Genomic DNA, 14,383 nt, shown 5'->3' on the forward strand with positions numbered 1-14,383 from the left:
GGGTGGCATGAGCCGCTGTAGCTGTTGGGACACAGGCGGGACATGGGGCACACCTACACCGCAGCAGGTCCCGGCCCGAGAATCTGCTCTGGGGCCTCTTCCTTGTTGGGCCTTCAGGGCTTTGGCCACCAGAGAGCTACAGGCAGGGCACCCTGGCTCTCGGGGGCACTGGGTTTGAGGGTAGGTGACGGCCACTCCCTGGATCGACCAACTGAGCCAGGGTGGGGAGCCAGGGTGGGGAGCCAGGGTAAGCACCACCCCGGGCTTCTGGGCTGTCAGCTGCCTCCAGGCCCCTGGTGCTCCCCACCTGCTGCACAGCACCCAGAGGAGCTCCTAGGGCAGAGCAGGCGGCCACAGGCCACTGCCCGGGAAGTCTGGGAAGCAGAGGACCCTGAATCCTCGTCCCACCCCAAAACCCCATCACAACCAGAGGCTGGGTCTCTTCCTCCACAGGAACCCACCCCACAAACAGTGGACCAGGACCCCTGTCCCCAAGGGTCAGCCAGGCTGGAACTCCCTCGGAGGCTGGGGAGGTGAGTTCTCCCTCCCTGACCCTGGTCTCGTGCCCCGGGGTATTCCAGGGACTGGCTGGTGTGTGCCTAGGGGGGTGAGCAGCGCCCCTCCCCACTGGCAAGGTTGAGACCTCTACCTGCTCCCCAGAGTTGGGTTCCAAAAATTATAAGACTTAAGTGTAGAGACACAAGCACCCTGGCTGTCCCCACGGAAACAAGGCCCCAAGAAGGAGGTCAGGACCACATGGCTTGGCGGGGTCCCTGGGCAGCAGGACAGCCACAGGCCAGCTGGGTGCAGGGCCTCCCCCAGGGAAGAAGGCTCTTTCCAAGGCTCCCCAGTGGCTGGGAGAAAGGGGTCCTCCCCAGGGCTCACTGCCCCCTTCCTAGCACAGGGCAGAAGAAGGAGCTGGAGTTTGACCCGAGGGAGAAATTTATCAACTCTGCCAGGACCCTGGGCATCTGGCAGGGTCACGTTGTCTTCCTGCCCACGGCCTGTACTGGGAGGTTTGTGTGGACCAAGGAGGGGCCCCGGGCTACAGGGTGCAGGAATGTGGTCCCAAGAACCCTAAGGGCAAAGCATGCGGGTCCAGATGCTGGACCTCAGATGCACCCAGCCCTCGCCCCCCCACAAGCCAGAGAAAGGGGCTGCAGGAGATCCTCAGGGCGGGGCTGGGTGCTGGGCTCAGGAAGAGAATCTAGGGCAGCACTGGGATTGCTAGAGTCCCCCGCACAGTGGCCCTGAGGCCAGGAGGAAGGCGGGAGGGGCCGTGGGGACAGCCTGTTTGCTTCTAGTGGAGGCCAGGCCCCAGCAGGGACAGAGCTTGTCAGGGGAGTGGGGGCCCAGTGGGGAGGATAGAGAAGGATCTGGAAGTAGGGGATGCAAATCTGCCCTGTGGCCTGAGCCTGGGCAGTGGACACTGTGTGAGGGGACATTAGGTCCAGCCTTAGAGGGGACAGTGCAGTCAGGGAGGGTCTGGGGGCCTGGCCTTCCACTGGCTGTTCCAGGATCTGGAGGAGAGGATGCACTTGTGCCCAAAATGTGCCACCCCCAAACCTCACGTCCCCATCCTAGGACACCTTCATTTGCAGCTACTGAGCCAGCCCTGGGGGTGCAAGGGGCTCTGGAGGTCAGGAGTCGTGCAAGTGTGCCCTCAGGTCGGGGTTCTCTGACCATTCTGTCCTCACAGGTGATTGTGACCAGAGGCCTGTGTGAGCCGTTGAGTGTGACGCCTGTGGCTTCTGGGGCTTGGGGGGGTTCTGGGGCCCTGTGCTGGGATCCACTGAGGTGGGGAAGCAACTGCGATCTTACCCTGGGCCTCTGTCCCCTGGCTCCTCGTGGTCCTCCTGCCCTGTTCCCGGTCAGCTCACCCCACTCCTCCTGGCCTCTGGCTGCCCTGGACTCTGCTCCAGCCTCCCCTACTCCTGTTGAGGGGTGAATGTCCCCTCAGGGCCATTCTGTCCCTTGCAGATTGGGCCCTCACCGCCATCTCAGCCTGGCTCGGGCCCCTTGCAAGGCAGCTCAGCCCTGTCTGCCATTCTCCCATCAGAAATAAACCCACTGGTGACAGGGGAGTGGGTCTGACGTCCTTGGCCACCATCAGTGTGGGACAGGGCTCTGGGCCATGCCACTGGGGCACTCCCAGCCTGGAGGAGCCACGGTATCTCACTTGAGATACAGGACATCCCCTCAGATACGTCCTCATTTATCCCTCCAGTGTCCACCTTCCCATCTGGACAGGGCATGCTCCTGGACTGGTCTCAACTCCAGGGCCAAAAGAGCCTGACCTGTCCTCCAACATGGGCCACCTTCCATGACATTTGGCAGGAACTGGTCCCAGCTTGGGAGCAGGGAGTGTACAGTGACCAGGGGGGCCCCCGGGGTGCTCGAGATGGTGGCCAGAGGGGCTCATGACCAAGGCACCTTCCCCAACCCCTCAGGGCCTGAGCTCAGCTGCCCTCTGCCAGGGACCCCTCCACGACCCTGCACAGAGCTGCGTGCACACTTCCCTGGAGTCACTTTTCCCCAGAGTGTTTGAAAAGGCGTCAGGTCCAGCCTTAAAGGGACAATGCAGTGAGGGAGGGTCCTGAGGCCTGGACCTCACTGACTAGGCTAGGATCTGGAGTGGAGGACACCACTGGGCTGTCCTCTACTCCAGACGAAAGGCAGGAGTCTCTGACTTAGGGACAGGCTTGGGCCAAGACCCAGGACACTCAGCTGCCCCAGTGCCCCTGGCCATAGCCAGGAGACACTGGAGACTCCTGCCAGCCCAAATCACAGCAGGGACACACACACACACACACACACACACACACACAGTCCTGGAGGAGCAAGCCCCTCCCCTAAAACCAGGCTTTCAGCATCGTGAGGAGAAGGGTGCCCAGCCAGAAGCCCCTGCCCAACCCTTCAGCAGGCAATGGAGTCACTGGGGCTTGGCCACCATGGCTGGGCCGACAGCTTCTGGAAGCACCAAAGGTTTGCCCTGAGCTGAGGTCCCAGTGGTGGTCAGCGGAGGAGAGCAGGAGTGGGCAGGACTGTGCTGGCCTGGCTGTCCCTCCCCACAGCCCTGCCACACCCCTTTCTTAAGGCAGAATTGGGCAGGACCTCTGCCCTCCAGAGGGGACCAGCCACCCCCCAGCTCCCTGGCCCCAGGACAGGTGGAGGCCATCCTCAACCTCCCCCTCCACAGGACCTGGCCAGCAATGCACAGATACGCAAATTCCAGGGTGGATCTTACCCCAACTCCTGCCCTGCTCGACTCCTGGAGGGTGCATTCTCCTGGGCTGTGTGAGGAAGGGCACAGGCAGTTGGAGGGCAGGTGGAGGGTGGCCATGTCCAGCGTCAGCAGAGGCTAACCTGATAGATGAGGCATGACAGAGGCCAGCCTGGGAGAGAAGGGCCTGGGGTGCCACCAGCACAGCCCCCTTAAGTCAGAGTGTCCCCTTGACGCAGATGGCCCTGGAGGCCCTGAGCTGCACTGCCCTCTCCACACTCAGCCCATCCCTCTCACGCTGCTGACCAGCACAACATTCCGCCTGGCTTTCAGAGCCCAGAATACTTATCCAGCTTCTTCTTGGTGGACCAGGGCACTGCCCCTCCTTCCAGTGCTCCAGAGGAGCATCTCCTGGCAGGGCTGAAAGGCAGGCTAGCTGGGCCTGACACACAGGGTCCAGGGGCTGCCCCTGACCACCTGTGTCCCCCAAAGCTCCTTCCCACAACAACTACCCATAGCCAGAGGGGGGACACTAACTGCCAGGCACAGGTGGGTGGGGCCAAAGAGGCCTTAGAGAGTAGGTCAAGGCCAGTGGACAGTCAGACACAGGGAAGGTATTGGAGCAGCCTGGGCCCTTGAGAGCAAACCCCTTGAGGCAGAGGCCTGGACCTATCGCTGCCTGCCTCAGACACTGTCGCACCCCAAGGAAGAAACCACTCCCCTTCAGGACTAGACTGGGACTGGTTCTGGAGCCCAGGCCTGGGCCAGAGGCAGGGGGATGGCCTCAGTAATATCTCAAGGACACATTTCCTGTGACCCAAAGAAACTAGTGTCCAGGATTGGGGCTGGGGCTCAATGGTAGAGCACTGGCCTAGCATGCGTGAGGCCCTGGGTTCGATCCTCAACACCATGTAAAAATACATAAACAAAATAAAGGTACTATGTCCAACTAAGAAATAAATATTAAAATAAAAAAGAAAAGAAACTGGTGTGCAGAGCGGCCAGGCAGATGTGCCCGCTCCCAGTCCCTGGTGGTGCACAGTCCTGCTTGGCAGCTGGACAGCCACATGTGCACATCATATGTCTGCTCGGGTCTCCTGCTGTGCTCGGGGGGCCTGGACCCGGCTGTGTCCAGCACAGCCTGGAAGCTGTATGGGCCTGGAGAAGGGGAGGAGCTGGGCAACCAGAGGTGGGGGGCAGGTCGGGACTTGGAGGAGTGCCACGGACAACCTCCCTCTGGTCACCGGGTAGAATGGGACCTGGCTCTTGGGGGAGGGAGGGCAGCAGGGCAGGATGAGGAGATAGCTCTAGGACACCAGGGGACAGGGGCATCAGGTGAGAGACAGGTGCAGCCCAGGAGCCAGGGGAGCGTGGGCCCCTGAGGTAAGTCACCAGGAGAGGGGTCAGAGAGGAGGCAGCAAGAAAGGCGGAGGTCCAATGCCAGGAGAGGGCAGGGTGGGCTCTGGAGAGTGGCCCCCTGGGGCAGGGCTGCCTGCTGTTTGGGGATGGGCTGAGCTGTTAACGCCAGAACCCTGACCCCTGCCTGGTCCTGGGCCTTGCATAAGAGTCCTGTCCCCTCTTACTCGCTGTCCCTTCCCACAGGGGGTAGCTCTGTGTCTCAAGTTTGCAGTGCAGCCAGTCTGGCCTGGGCAGCCCCTTGAGTGGGTGCTGAGTGAGTGAGGGCTCTCTGGCCTGGAGCAGGGCAGAATCTCTCCTGAAGGGACACAGAGCCGTGTGGGGCAGAGCCATGCCTGTGCTGGCCCAGGTGGGGGAGAAAGAGGCAGCCCTCCTCCCACCAGGCAGGGCCACTCTTGGGGTGGAGCTATCATCAAGGACCTGGAGTCAGGGCCCCAAGTCCTGCCTGTCCTTTCAGAGTCTCTCCCTGTTGGCCCAGGGCATGGATGGACTGCTCTGGTCAGGGCTGGGCAAGAAGCAGGGTCTCGGGCTCACTCTGGGGTGCCTCTTGACTCTGGCCCCACCCTCCGACCTTGGCCTCTGCCCTGTCACCCCCAACAGTCCCAATATCACTGAGAAAGCAAGAAACCCTTGTGGCACTGCTCACCCAGCTATTGATGCTGAATAAACCTATGCCCCAGGGACCCAGACAGTGGGAGGAAGGGCAGGACACATAGGCCTCATTCCCAGGGCCTGCAGGTCCCCAGACAGGGAAGAGGCCACAAAGCCAGAAAGCAGTGGCAGGCTGCAACCCCCCACTGAAGTCAGATGGCCCTCTCAGCCTGTGGCCCCACCCCTTTCTGCCTACTCCTGTGTTCTTTCCCCAAGGGCACTTAAGGGGACCATCATCAAAGCCCCACATCTGGTCACGGGGTTGCTGTGCTTAGGACACCTGCCGTGAGTGCCCTGCCTCTTAGATTGAGTTTCTTTGCCTTGGCCGGAGCTTCTGGTTACCACCTGGCCTGCTCGCCTCTCTGAACCAAATTCTCAATGTACAACTGAGGCTTTAGGGTTCCCTAAGTCTCAAGCCTCTCATTCAAGGAGAGTGAATGACGGGTAGATTTTGTGAGAGGAAGGTCTTGGCCCCAGGTGGGCAGTGACCAGAGGCCCCAGAGGTAGGGCAGTGCCTCCCTGCCCATCCAGCTGCTGGGGTGGGTGGGCTTGCCAGCAAGAATGGAATAGACAAGATTTTGGCCAGCTATGTCCCTAGCACAGCAGGGCCCTGGCTGGTCTCTGTGGGAGCCTCTTGCATAAGCAGCCCTGTGGGGGACAAGGCTGCAGCTGGGCTCAGCCACCCCACCCCTCAGAATCACGAGCTTTCTTGTGGGCTGTCCTTGGGCCCTGGGTGGAGGCCAAGCCTGGCCAATAAATAGGGGTCTCCTCAGTGTCCTCTGCTCCTCCTGCCCACCTACCCTCTTCTGCCCACACTGCTGGTACCCAACTGGGACACCTGCTCTGCTCCACGAGAATGGCGACTTTGCGCATGTTGTGGATGGAGCTGGTTCTGCTGGGGATCCTGGGGGTCCTGCAGACCCAGGCCCAGGTCTCTGTGCAGCCCGACTTCCAACAGGACAAGGTGAGCGTCCCCTGACCAAAGACAGTACAGGCCCTAGGAGAATGGGCTCTTTCAGGGCTGTTTCTCCCTGGTGAAGGGGCGCTAAGTCCTGCAGTGCCCGGCAGAACCAGACAGAGCCTGGGCCAAGCGGGGAAGGAGGGCTGCGCGGCTGCCCCAGGAGGCTGACCGTGGAGGCTGGCGGTGAGAGCGGCATTTCACCGGTTCCACTGACTGAACACGCAGACACGAGGGCCGCGTAGCGCCCACGCCCACGCCGTTCAAACACCATCCCCAGCGCACACACAGGCTTACGTCCCACGCTGGGTCCCAGGACGGGTCTCTGCGCACTGCGCAGACGGCGATGGCACACCGAACTGGCAGAGAACCTCGCAGTGCGGGCGGGGACGCGCTCGGGCCACAACCAGCCACCAGGACTCAAGCGCCGGAGCTGGCGGGGGCGCGCGGACCGAGTCCCTGCCCCTGAGCGCGCCGCCGCGCGCCACTCCCCAGCGTCTCGCGGACGCCTTGCGTTTAGCCGAGGGGAACCCCGCCCTGACCCCTCCAGGAATGGGGCGCGCTCTGCCAGGCAGATGGCGCCTCTCCAGATCACTGGGATGCTGATCGGGCCGGCCAGGGACGTCCCCGGGAGAGGGCAGACACCCGGTGGGCCCGGGGCGGAGAATGGGCGGGGCAAGCCTGAGGGGTGGGCCCCCTGGAGGGGCGTGGTCATCACGGCATGGGGGGCGGGGCCGGGCTGGAGGCCGGAGGTGGGGGTCCCGGTGCCCGCCGCTTGCGCCCCGCCGACCCTGTCGCGCTCATTCGCCACAGTTCCTGGGGCGCTGGTTCAGCGCGGGCCTCGCCTCCAATTCGAGCTGGTTCCGGGAGAAGAAATCAATGCTGTCCATGTGCAAGTCGGTGGTGACCCCCACCGCGGACGGCGGACTCAACCTCACCTCCACCTTCCTCAGGTGGGACGGTGGGTTCTGGGACCTAGAGAATCCCACCCTATTGTCGCGGTCTGGGGACATCCTCAGGCCTGACCCCTGACCTCGGAAGTAACCTGCCCACAGGAAAAACCAGTGTGAAACCCGAACCATGCTGCTGCAGCCCACAGGGAACCCTGGCTCCTACAGCTACCTGAGTCCACGTGAGTGGGCTCCACCCCGCCCCTCATCCCCTCCAAGGCATTTGCTGGGGTGATGGCCACTCCACCAGGGTCAGCTCCATCAAGGTCTGGGCATGATCCTGCCAGGTGTGGGGGGGACTGAGAGACCCTCCCTCAAGGGACTGGAACCTCTCCCAAGCCCACTCATGCTGTGCCAGGCCCCTCCCTGCTGGATGGAATTTTCCCAGGTCTCCTCTGCCCAGCTAGGGCACCCCCAGGCACTCCAGTTCCACCTCCCCTTCCCTGCTGGACCACAAGCTCATGGTTTTCTGATCTTGTGTGTTTCTTACCCTGAGGACTTTGGTTTGGGAACACAGTTCCTGGGCAGATGGGAAGCCCCGAGCTGGAGGGGCTGAACTGGGGAGGGACTGGGGAGCAGCTAGCCAGAGGGGAGCATCCCCTACAGGCCCAGGACCTGAGACCCTCCCACGCACACCCATAACCCCTCCCATAGAAGACACCCTTTCCCCACGCAGTGGCAGGTGCCCCCAACCAGGCTTCTCTCTTGGGTTCCCAGACTGGGGCAGCACCCACGCGGTCTCAGTGGTGGAGACCAACTACAAGGAGTACGCACTGCTGTTCAGCCAGGGCACCAAGGGCCCTGGCCAGGACTTCCACATGGCCACGCTCTACAGTAGGTTCCCCACCCCACAGGCTCCCATGAAGGGACCCCTAGGCTGGCCTGCCATGGGGTCAGCAGAGAACTGACACCTGATCCTAGAGGGGATCCCAGGGAGGGGTCCCCAAGACTCAGGGTAGGGCAGGCCAGAGAGCTTCCTCACCAAGGCTGGCTCTTCTCTACCCACCCAGGCCGCACTCAGACCCCAAGGGCTGAGCTGAAGGAGAAGTTTGCTGACTTTTGCAAGGCCCATGGTTTCACAGAGAACGACATTGTCTTCCTTCCCCAGAATGGTGAGGGGGGATAATCGGCTGGACAGTGGATTACAGTCAGATTAGGGTAGGCGAGGCCCTGAGTGGCATAGGATGGGACAGGATGGCCCTGCCCTTCCACCCTCTGACCTGCTCTTTCCACACCCCATGACCTCTACCTGCAGGCCCCTTTACTAGGAACCCCCTCCCAAAGGACACCAGGCACCCTGCCTGCCAGCCACAAGGACGCAGAGGCCCCCAGTTCCTCATGGTGGTGCCATGAGTGTTGGGGGTGGGATGAAGTCTGCAGTTTTGGGGTCTCGATCAATACCCAGCTCTCCAGGGCCTTTAGGGCAGGTTCCTCACCATGAGGAGAGGGGCAGGAAGCCCAGGAAGGAGAACGGCCCAGGCCTGTGGCACTGACCATGGCCCCCTGGGCTTCTTTCTTGACAGATAAATGCCTGAAGGAGCAAGAATAGGTGAGTGAGTTGGTGCGGGGCCCTTTCCCCTGGGACTGCCACTCAGGTACCACTCACACATTTAGCACACACCCGCCACCTCAGGGGTCGTGGGGTGGGGGCAGGAGCTCCCAGAGCAGACCAGACCTCAGTTACAACCACCAGAAGGAAGACCTGCCCCCCACAGACTAGGGCTGATTCCCAGGGGCCCAGGAGGGTAGGTCCCAGGTAGAAAGGGAGAGGGGCCCCACCTTCAGGGACCATCTCACAGCAGGGATCTCTGGCTCCTGGGGGTAGGAAGGCCTGGAGGCAGGGCAGGAGGTCCACTGGGAACCCAGACCAGAGTGGAGGGGCTAGAAGGTGGAGTGGAGGGAATGAGGGCTGGATAGGGGAGGTCGAGGACTCTGCTGGTGCATTTGCTGAGACAGGGGACCAGGCTCTGGAGGAACCCTAGGTAGGAGGCCCACACTAGAAGTTCACTCTGGGCCAGTGGGACGGGTAGATGTTTCCTGCACTACCAGTGGCTCCTGTCCTCCCAGCCAGGTGACCCAGCCTCAAGACTCCCTTGCTCCGCTTCTTCTTTCAAGACCGTGGCCCTGGCTCCCCAAAGCACCTCTGCACCCTTGGGCTTTATCCCAGACCTGAGAAATAAACTCTGGAAGCAAATGAGAGCCTGAGTCTTGCCTGTCTGTCCTCTGACACTTTGTTCACCAGTCCCTCCTTCAAAACATCAGTACGAGGGGCTGGGGATGTGGCTCAAGCGGTAGCGCGCTCGCCTGGCATGCGTGCGGCCCGGGTTTGATCCTCAGCACCACATACAAAGAAAGATGTTGTATCTGCCGAAAACTAAAAAAAATAAATATTAAAAAATTCTCTAAAAAAAAAACATCAGTACGAAGTCCCAAAGCTGGTGTTTGCTCCTGAGTCAGGACAGCTAAGAAGGAGTGCTCCGAGCCGCACCCTACCCTGCACATGGCTGTGACCTCACCACAGCCCCACTTCCTCCATCTGTACCCCTTTGAGCTGCCAATTTATGAGCTGGTGGGGGTCAGTCATTCAGTAGCTAATCCCTTAGACAGGTGTCCACCCCCACCCCGCCCAATCACCCCTAAACAGGAAAAGCCAGGGAGCTTTGGATCAGATGGGTTTTTCAAGGTTTGGGATTAGTGCACTCAGATTAAGCAAGGTTTGGGAAGGCACAGAAAGGAACATTTGTTTGGAAGGTGCTAGAGAATCTATGGCCCTTGCTGGGAAAGGCTGACAGAGTGAGCTGGGGATAGGCCACCCCACACCTCTGCTCACAGTTCCACCACCCCTGGCCTGGGCTTCCAGAGCATGCAGCCCCACCCCTCACCAGAGTCCTGGCACCAAAGCCACACTGTGGGACCAGCCCCCTGCCTACCCCTCCCTCTCCCTCAGGTACCCACCAGGCTGGTCCTTCCCAGGATCCTGTCCCTGGCCCTCCTGGTTTACAATGCCAGCTCCCTGGTAGGCTCAGTCATGAAGTGGGTCTCTGGGTGGCCTTCCTGGAGAGGAGGGGACCTGGGCTGTGCCTGAGCAGAAGGCTAGGGCCAACATTGGAGGGCTAGAAGGCAGAGAAGCAGGGCACGTGTCTGTCAGGCAGCCCCTTGGCCCAGTGGCTGCCAGGACTAACTGTCCCCAGCTGCCACACACCCAGCCCTTCCCACAAGAAACATGGGGCTGGGAGGGCGGGGTTGAGTGGAAGCAGCTGGGCTAGGTGCTACAGGGTGCAACTGGATAGGGAGCTTATCGCAGTGGGCTTCCTCAGAGGCCAGCCAGCCAGCTGCCCCAGGGCATCTGGGGGGCATAAAAGTCCCTCTGGCAGAAGCTGCTCCACCTCTCCTGTCCTGCTGTAGCCCCAGAGGATCTGACACCATGCTGCAGACTCTGCTGATCAGCTCCCTCCTTGTCCTGCTCAGAATGTCCCTAGGTTGGGCCCAGGTCCCCATCCAGGACAACTTCGATGCTGTTAAGGTGTGCCCACAAGCCTCCTCTTCCCATCAGACCAGAAAGTGGGGTGGATGGGGAGGACAGCAGACCTCTGGCTCAGCGTTTGGATTGTGCTCACCGCCACTGCCCAGGACCTTGTCCCCCCGTACTGGGGTTGACCTATATGCAGAAGTCATGAGCACTGAGTAGCAGGGAGGGACATGGTAGGCTAGGACTCAGAGATCAGGGGCCACTTCCCAGCCCTCCTGCTCTGCCCTGCAGTTCCAGGGCATCTGGTACATAGTCGGGGCTGTGTCAGATGACCAGAGCTTCCAGGATTCCAAGGATGACATGAAGATGCCCATGGTTTTAGTGACCCTCTTGGCCAATGGCGACCTGGATGTCAAGTTTGGGTACCCCACGTAAGTGACCCCACCGGCCTCACCTGCAATTCAGGTGATTTACCTGAGACAAAGGCCATTGTAAGGCCATGTGAAGGCCAGCAGGAACCAGAGGCATCCCTGATACTCCAGAGGGCTCGACCACAGGTTCCTGATGGCCTGACCTGCCAAGACCCAAATAGGAGCCCCAGCACACCTGCTCCCTAGAGGGAGTCAGGCACCTGCAAACCCTCCCGAGGCCTGGGTGTTGAGACTAGAGTGACTGCTTGTCTGTGTGCCTGTGTGTCCTGTGTGTGTGTGCCGACCCACAGGGGAGACCTGAAGGCCCTGAGCCCCACACTGCTGCTCCACCCCAGAGGACTGTCCTCCCCTGTAAGACATAAAGCACCTGTGTCCTGAAAGGGCTGTTGTGAGGGTGAACAGGGGACCCTGCTAGGCTCTGCCAGGGCAGCGTCCTCAGGACACCTGCAGGTCTGGGACCGTCAGAGAGGGCAAGGCAGGACGTGGGCCTGGGCACCGGCAGGGCTGAGGCTCAGGGATGGACAGCTCCTCCCCAGGCCGGACGGTGGGTGCCAGAAGATAGACACGACCTTCAGCAAGGGTGCAGTGGATGGGCAGTTCAGCAACCCAGGTGAGGTGGCCCCCACAGGTGGGCAGCAGGCACGGAGGGTGTGTGCCTGGGGGCCTGTGCATTCTGTTTGATTGGCATGCGGAGGCGGGGCTTCCGGGGGCGGGGCTTCCCCCCAGAGCCAAGTGTTGCTCCCAGTCACTAGCTCTCCCCTGCCCTCAGCTATGGCCCAGACTGACATCCGCGTGCCTTTCACGGACTACAAGAACTTCGCCGTGGTGTACTTCGAGACGCAGAAGGGGGACGTGCGGAACGTCTGGCTGCAGCTCTACGGTGGGCAGCCGACACCTTCCCTGGTCACAGGCCTCGCCCTTGGAGCGGTGCCCCGCATCTGGTCTGCAGAGTTGCCCACGTGCACGTTCCACCACACTCCCACTTGCGGCGGGCGGAACCCCTGTTTCCCAGGGGCTCCTCCGACCCCGGAGACCTGCGGGGAAGGGCTCTGGCCCAGCCCCTTTGCTCACCCGTCTTCCCTGCCCCCAGTCCGCGTCCCGGAGCTGTTTCCTGAAGGTGCCCAGAAGATGCAGCTACTGGCACCCCGTGTGGGCCTGAATCCCAGCCAGGGCGCCATGCTACCCAAGTCGGGTGAGCGCTGGCCCATCCCAGCTTAGGGCTGCAGAAGCCGGGACTGTCAGGGACATGTCCTGTGGGTCTCTCCACCCATCCCTGATGTGGGATGTCCAGGGACAGCTTTGGACCCTCTGGGCCAAGGAAGAGGCGGGAGTGTGCCAGGACATGGTGGACTGGGAGGGCCGGGGCTCTAGGGAAAGGGGCTGGAGGTGGAGGTGGTGACGGAGCCCTCTCTCTCCCCCAGACCAGTGTGCCGCGGTGCTCTCCCAGGTGGGTGCCCAGAACCCTCCAAGCCGCGGAGCTGAGCCGTGCAGCTGAGCCGCCCTGCAAGGCAGGCTTCACTGCAGGGCCCTCCCCCGGGGTAGTCTCCCGAGTCAAGTCCCCCGACTCACACTGACAGCAGTGGATGGGGAGCGTGGGGCCCAGGAGGGCCCAGAGGGCCTAAGACACCAGGCCCACAGCTGCTCCTTCTTTTGCAGTGAAGGATCCAGCCGGAGTGCCCGCAGGGCTCTTGCCCCGTTTCTCTCCACAGCCCCCCAAGCACAATAAATGGTGTGTGAAAGCCAGCTGCGATGTGCATTCACTGTAGGGGAGGCAGAGCATGGGGGGCCCCTCAGGCCGGGGACCCCAGGGCCCTAGACCCTTCAAAGCTGAGCACTGCAGGGGGACCTCTCCACCCACGGGAGCCAGCTCTGCTGGCTGGGGGAGGCGACAGGCAGGGCCAGGCTGAGGTAGAGAGAAGAAATCAAAAGGGAGATACACAGGAGACAAAGAAAGGACAGGGGACATCCAGCTGTGATCTGAGAGCCTGTGCTGAAGGCCCTGGGCCTTTCCTCCTGAGCCAGTCCTCTCTTCCAGGCCACATTCCTGAAGTCCTGCGAGATCTGTAGATCTCAACAGTGCTGTAAAGTCCCTACTTGAGGTCACCCTGAGCACCAGCCCACCCGGGGCAGGGGTTAAGCAGAGGGAGACAGGGTGCTCTAGAGACCTGTGAGAACCAGCAGACCAGCAGGAGGACCCTGTGACTGCTGTGCAGAGGGCGTCCCGCCTGCCTTCCCCACCTATTCCTCCCCAGCCTAATCCCATCTTAAGACTGGGAGCCATCTTGTGGCAAAGTCAGGAAAAGTTCATTTCTCTTCACTGTGAATTCCTGAGATTCCTGCCATGCTCTGAACTCACCCCTGCCTGGCTCCCCCACCAGATAACAACCCTCTCTGAAACCTCAGCGGCTCCTCAGGAATTCTGATGTTGGGATCTGAATTTACTCCCCACCTTGAAATATCAGGCCATGCAGAGCATTAATCTGCCATCTGCCCTTGCCTCTCATTTGCCAGAACCCCGTTAGCTGTAGGTTCTCAAGACACCGCCTTTTGTGGCTTTTTGTGCTCTATGAACCTTTCCTTCCTGAGGGGCGCTGATCCCTGGCCCAGGTCAGGGTGCGGAAGTCGCTGGCCAGCTCTCTGTGTGCACAATGCAAGCTTGCTGTAATTCCGTTTAAAATTGGAGTTGGTGGTCTCTGCATCATGGTTCAACACTCCTCACCTTAAAAAGAGGATCCCAGAACCCCAAGGCCTCTCTTGCTCCCCAGATATTCTCCTGGTGGCAGGGGTTGGGGGCCAGAGCCCATGGGACTGATGGCTGGTGTTCTCCCTTGAAGGTGCTTCTGCTTCCTAGGTAGACCCCCGTGTCTCCCACCTGTGCTGAGAGGATCCTGCTCATCCTGAGTCCACCCCTCTTTGGAGACTCCTCGGGTCTCCTCCTGACCAGGCTGAGCTCTGCAAAGGCATTAAGGCTGTCCGGGCTCCCTGCAGGACCCATGCACCCAGACACGAGGTACAGCCCTCGCTCAGCTGCCAGACCCACTACTCACTGGCCAGGCCAGCAGGGTCCTCTCCAACTGAGGCTGAGGCGGTGTGAGCCGTTTCCCTCCCCTCCCCATCCTCCAGCTCACCCCCATCCCCGCTGTTGCCCCTCCCAGAGGTGCCAGTCTTCCACAATCTAGACAGAGGCCCAACACTGTCTTCCATAGGCTTAGGGACATACGTCATGTCCCCACGGTGGCACAGATGCCCACAAGCTGATCCGAGGGTCAGCTGACAGTTCCATGA

The 14,383-nt window shown here is 61.2% G+C and overlaps 2 protein-coding genes across 3 annotated transcripts; both read left to right on the forward strand.

Annotated features, from left to right (window-relative positions):
* Positions 1 to 6,053: 6,053 nt before the first annotated feature.
* Positions 6,054 to 9,395, forward strand: Ptgds (prostaglandin D2 synthase). 2 transcript variants are annotated; one of them, XM_005336915.4, is made up of 7 exons: positions 6,054 to 6,254; positions 7,062 to 7,201; positions 7,304 to 7,380; positions 7,916 to 8,032; positions 8,209 to 8,310; positions 8,722 to 8,747; positions 9,266 to 9,395. In XM_005336915.4, the coding sequence occupies exons 1-6, from the start codon at positions 6,147 to 6,149 to the stop codon at positions 8,745 to 8,747; spliced, it is 570 nt and encodes a 189-aa protein (XP_005336972.1). In that variant the 5' UTR covers positions 6,054 to 6,146; the 3' UTR covers positions 9,266 to 9,395. The 2 variants fall into 2 exon arrangements, with proteins under 2 accessions (XP_005336972.1, XP_005336973.1); XM_005336916.4 differs by lacking the exon at positions 8,209 to 8,310.
* Positions 9,396 to 9,534: 139 nt separating this feature from the next.
* On the forward strand, positions 9,535 to 12,841 carry Lcnl1 (lipocalin like 1). Its single transcript, XM_021734322.3, has 7 exons — positions 9,535 to 10,721; positions 10,959 to 11,098; positions 11,635 to 11,708; positions 11,868 to 11,978; positions 12,189 to 12,290; positions 12,520 to 12,545; positions 12,755 to 12,841. The coding sequence occupies exons 1-7, from the start codon at positions 10,623 to 10,625 to the stop codon at positions 12,755 to 12,757; spliced, it is 555 nt and encodes a 184-aa protein (XP_021589997.1). The 5' UTR covers positions 9,535 to 10,622; the 3' UTR covers positions 12,758 to 12,841.
* Positions 12,842 to 14,383: the final 1,542 nt, after the last annotated feature.

This window comes from Ictidomys tridecemlineatus, chromosome 4 (assembly GCF_052094955.1).
Source record: "Ictidomys tridecemlineatus isolate mIctTri1 chromosome 4, mIctTri1.hap1, whole genome shotgun sequence".
In the NCBI taxonomy this organism is placed as follows: domain Eukaryota; kingdom Metazoa; phylum Chordata; class Mammalia; order Rodentia; family Sciuridae; genus Ictidomys; species Ictidomys tridecemlineatus.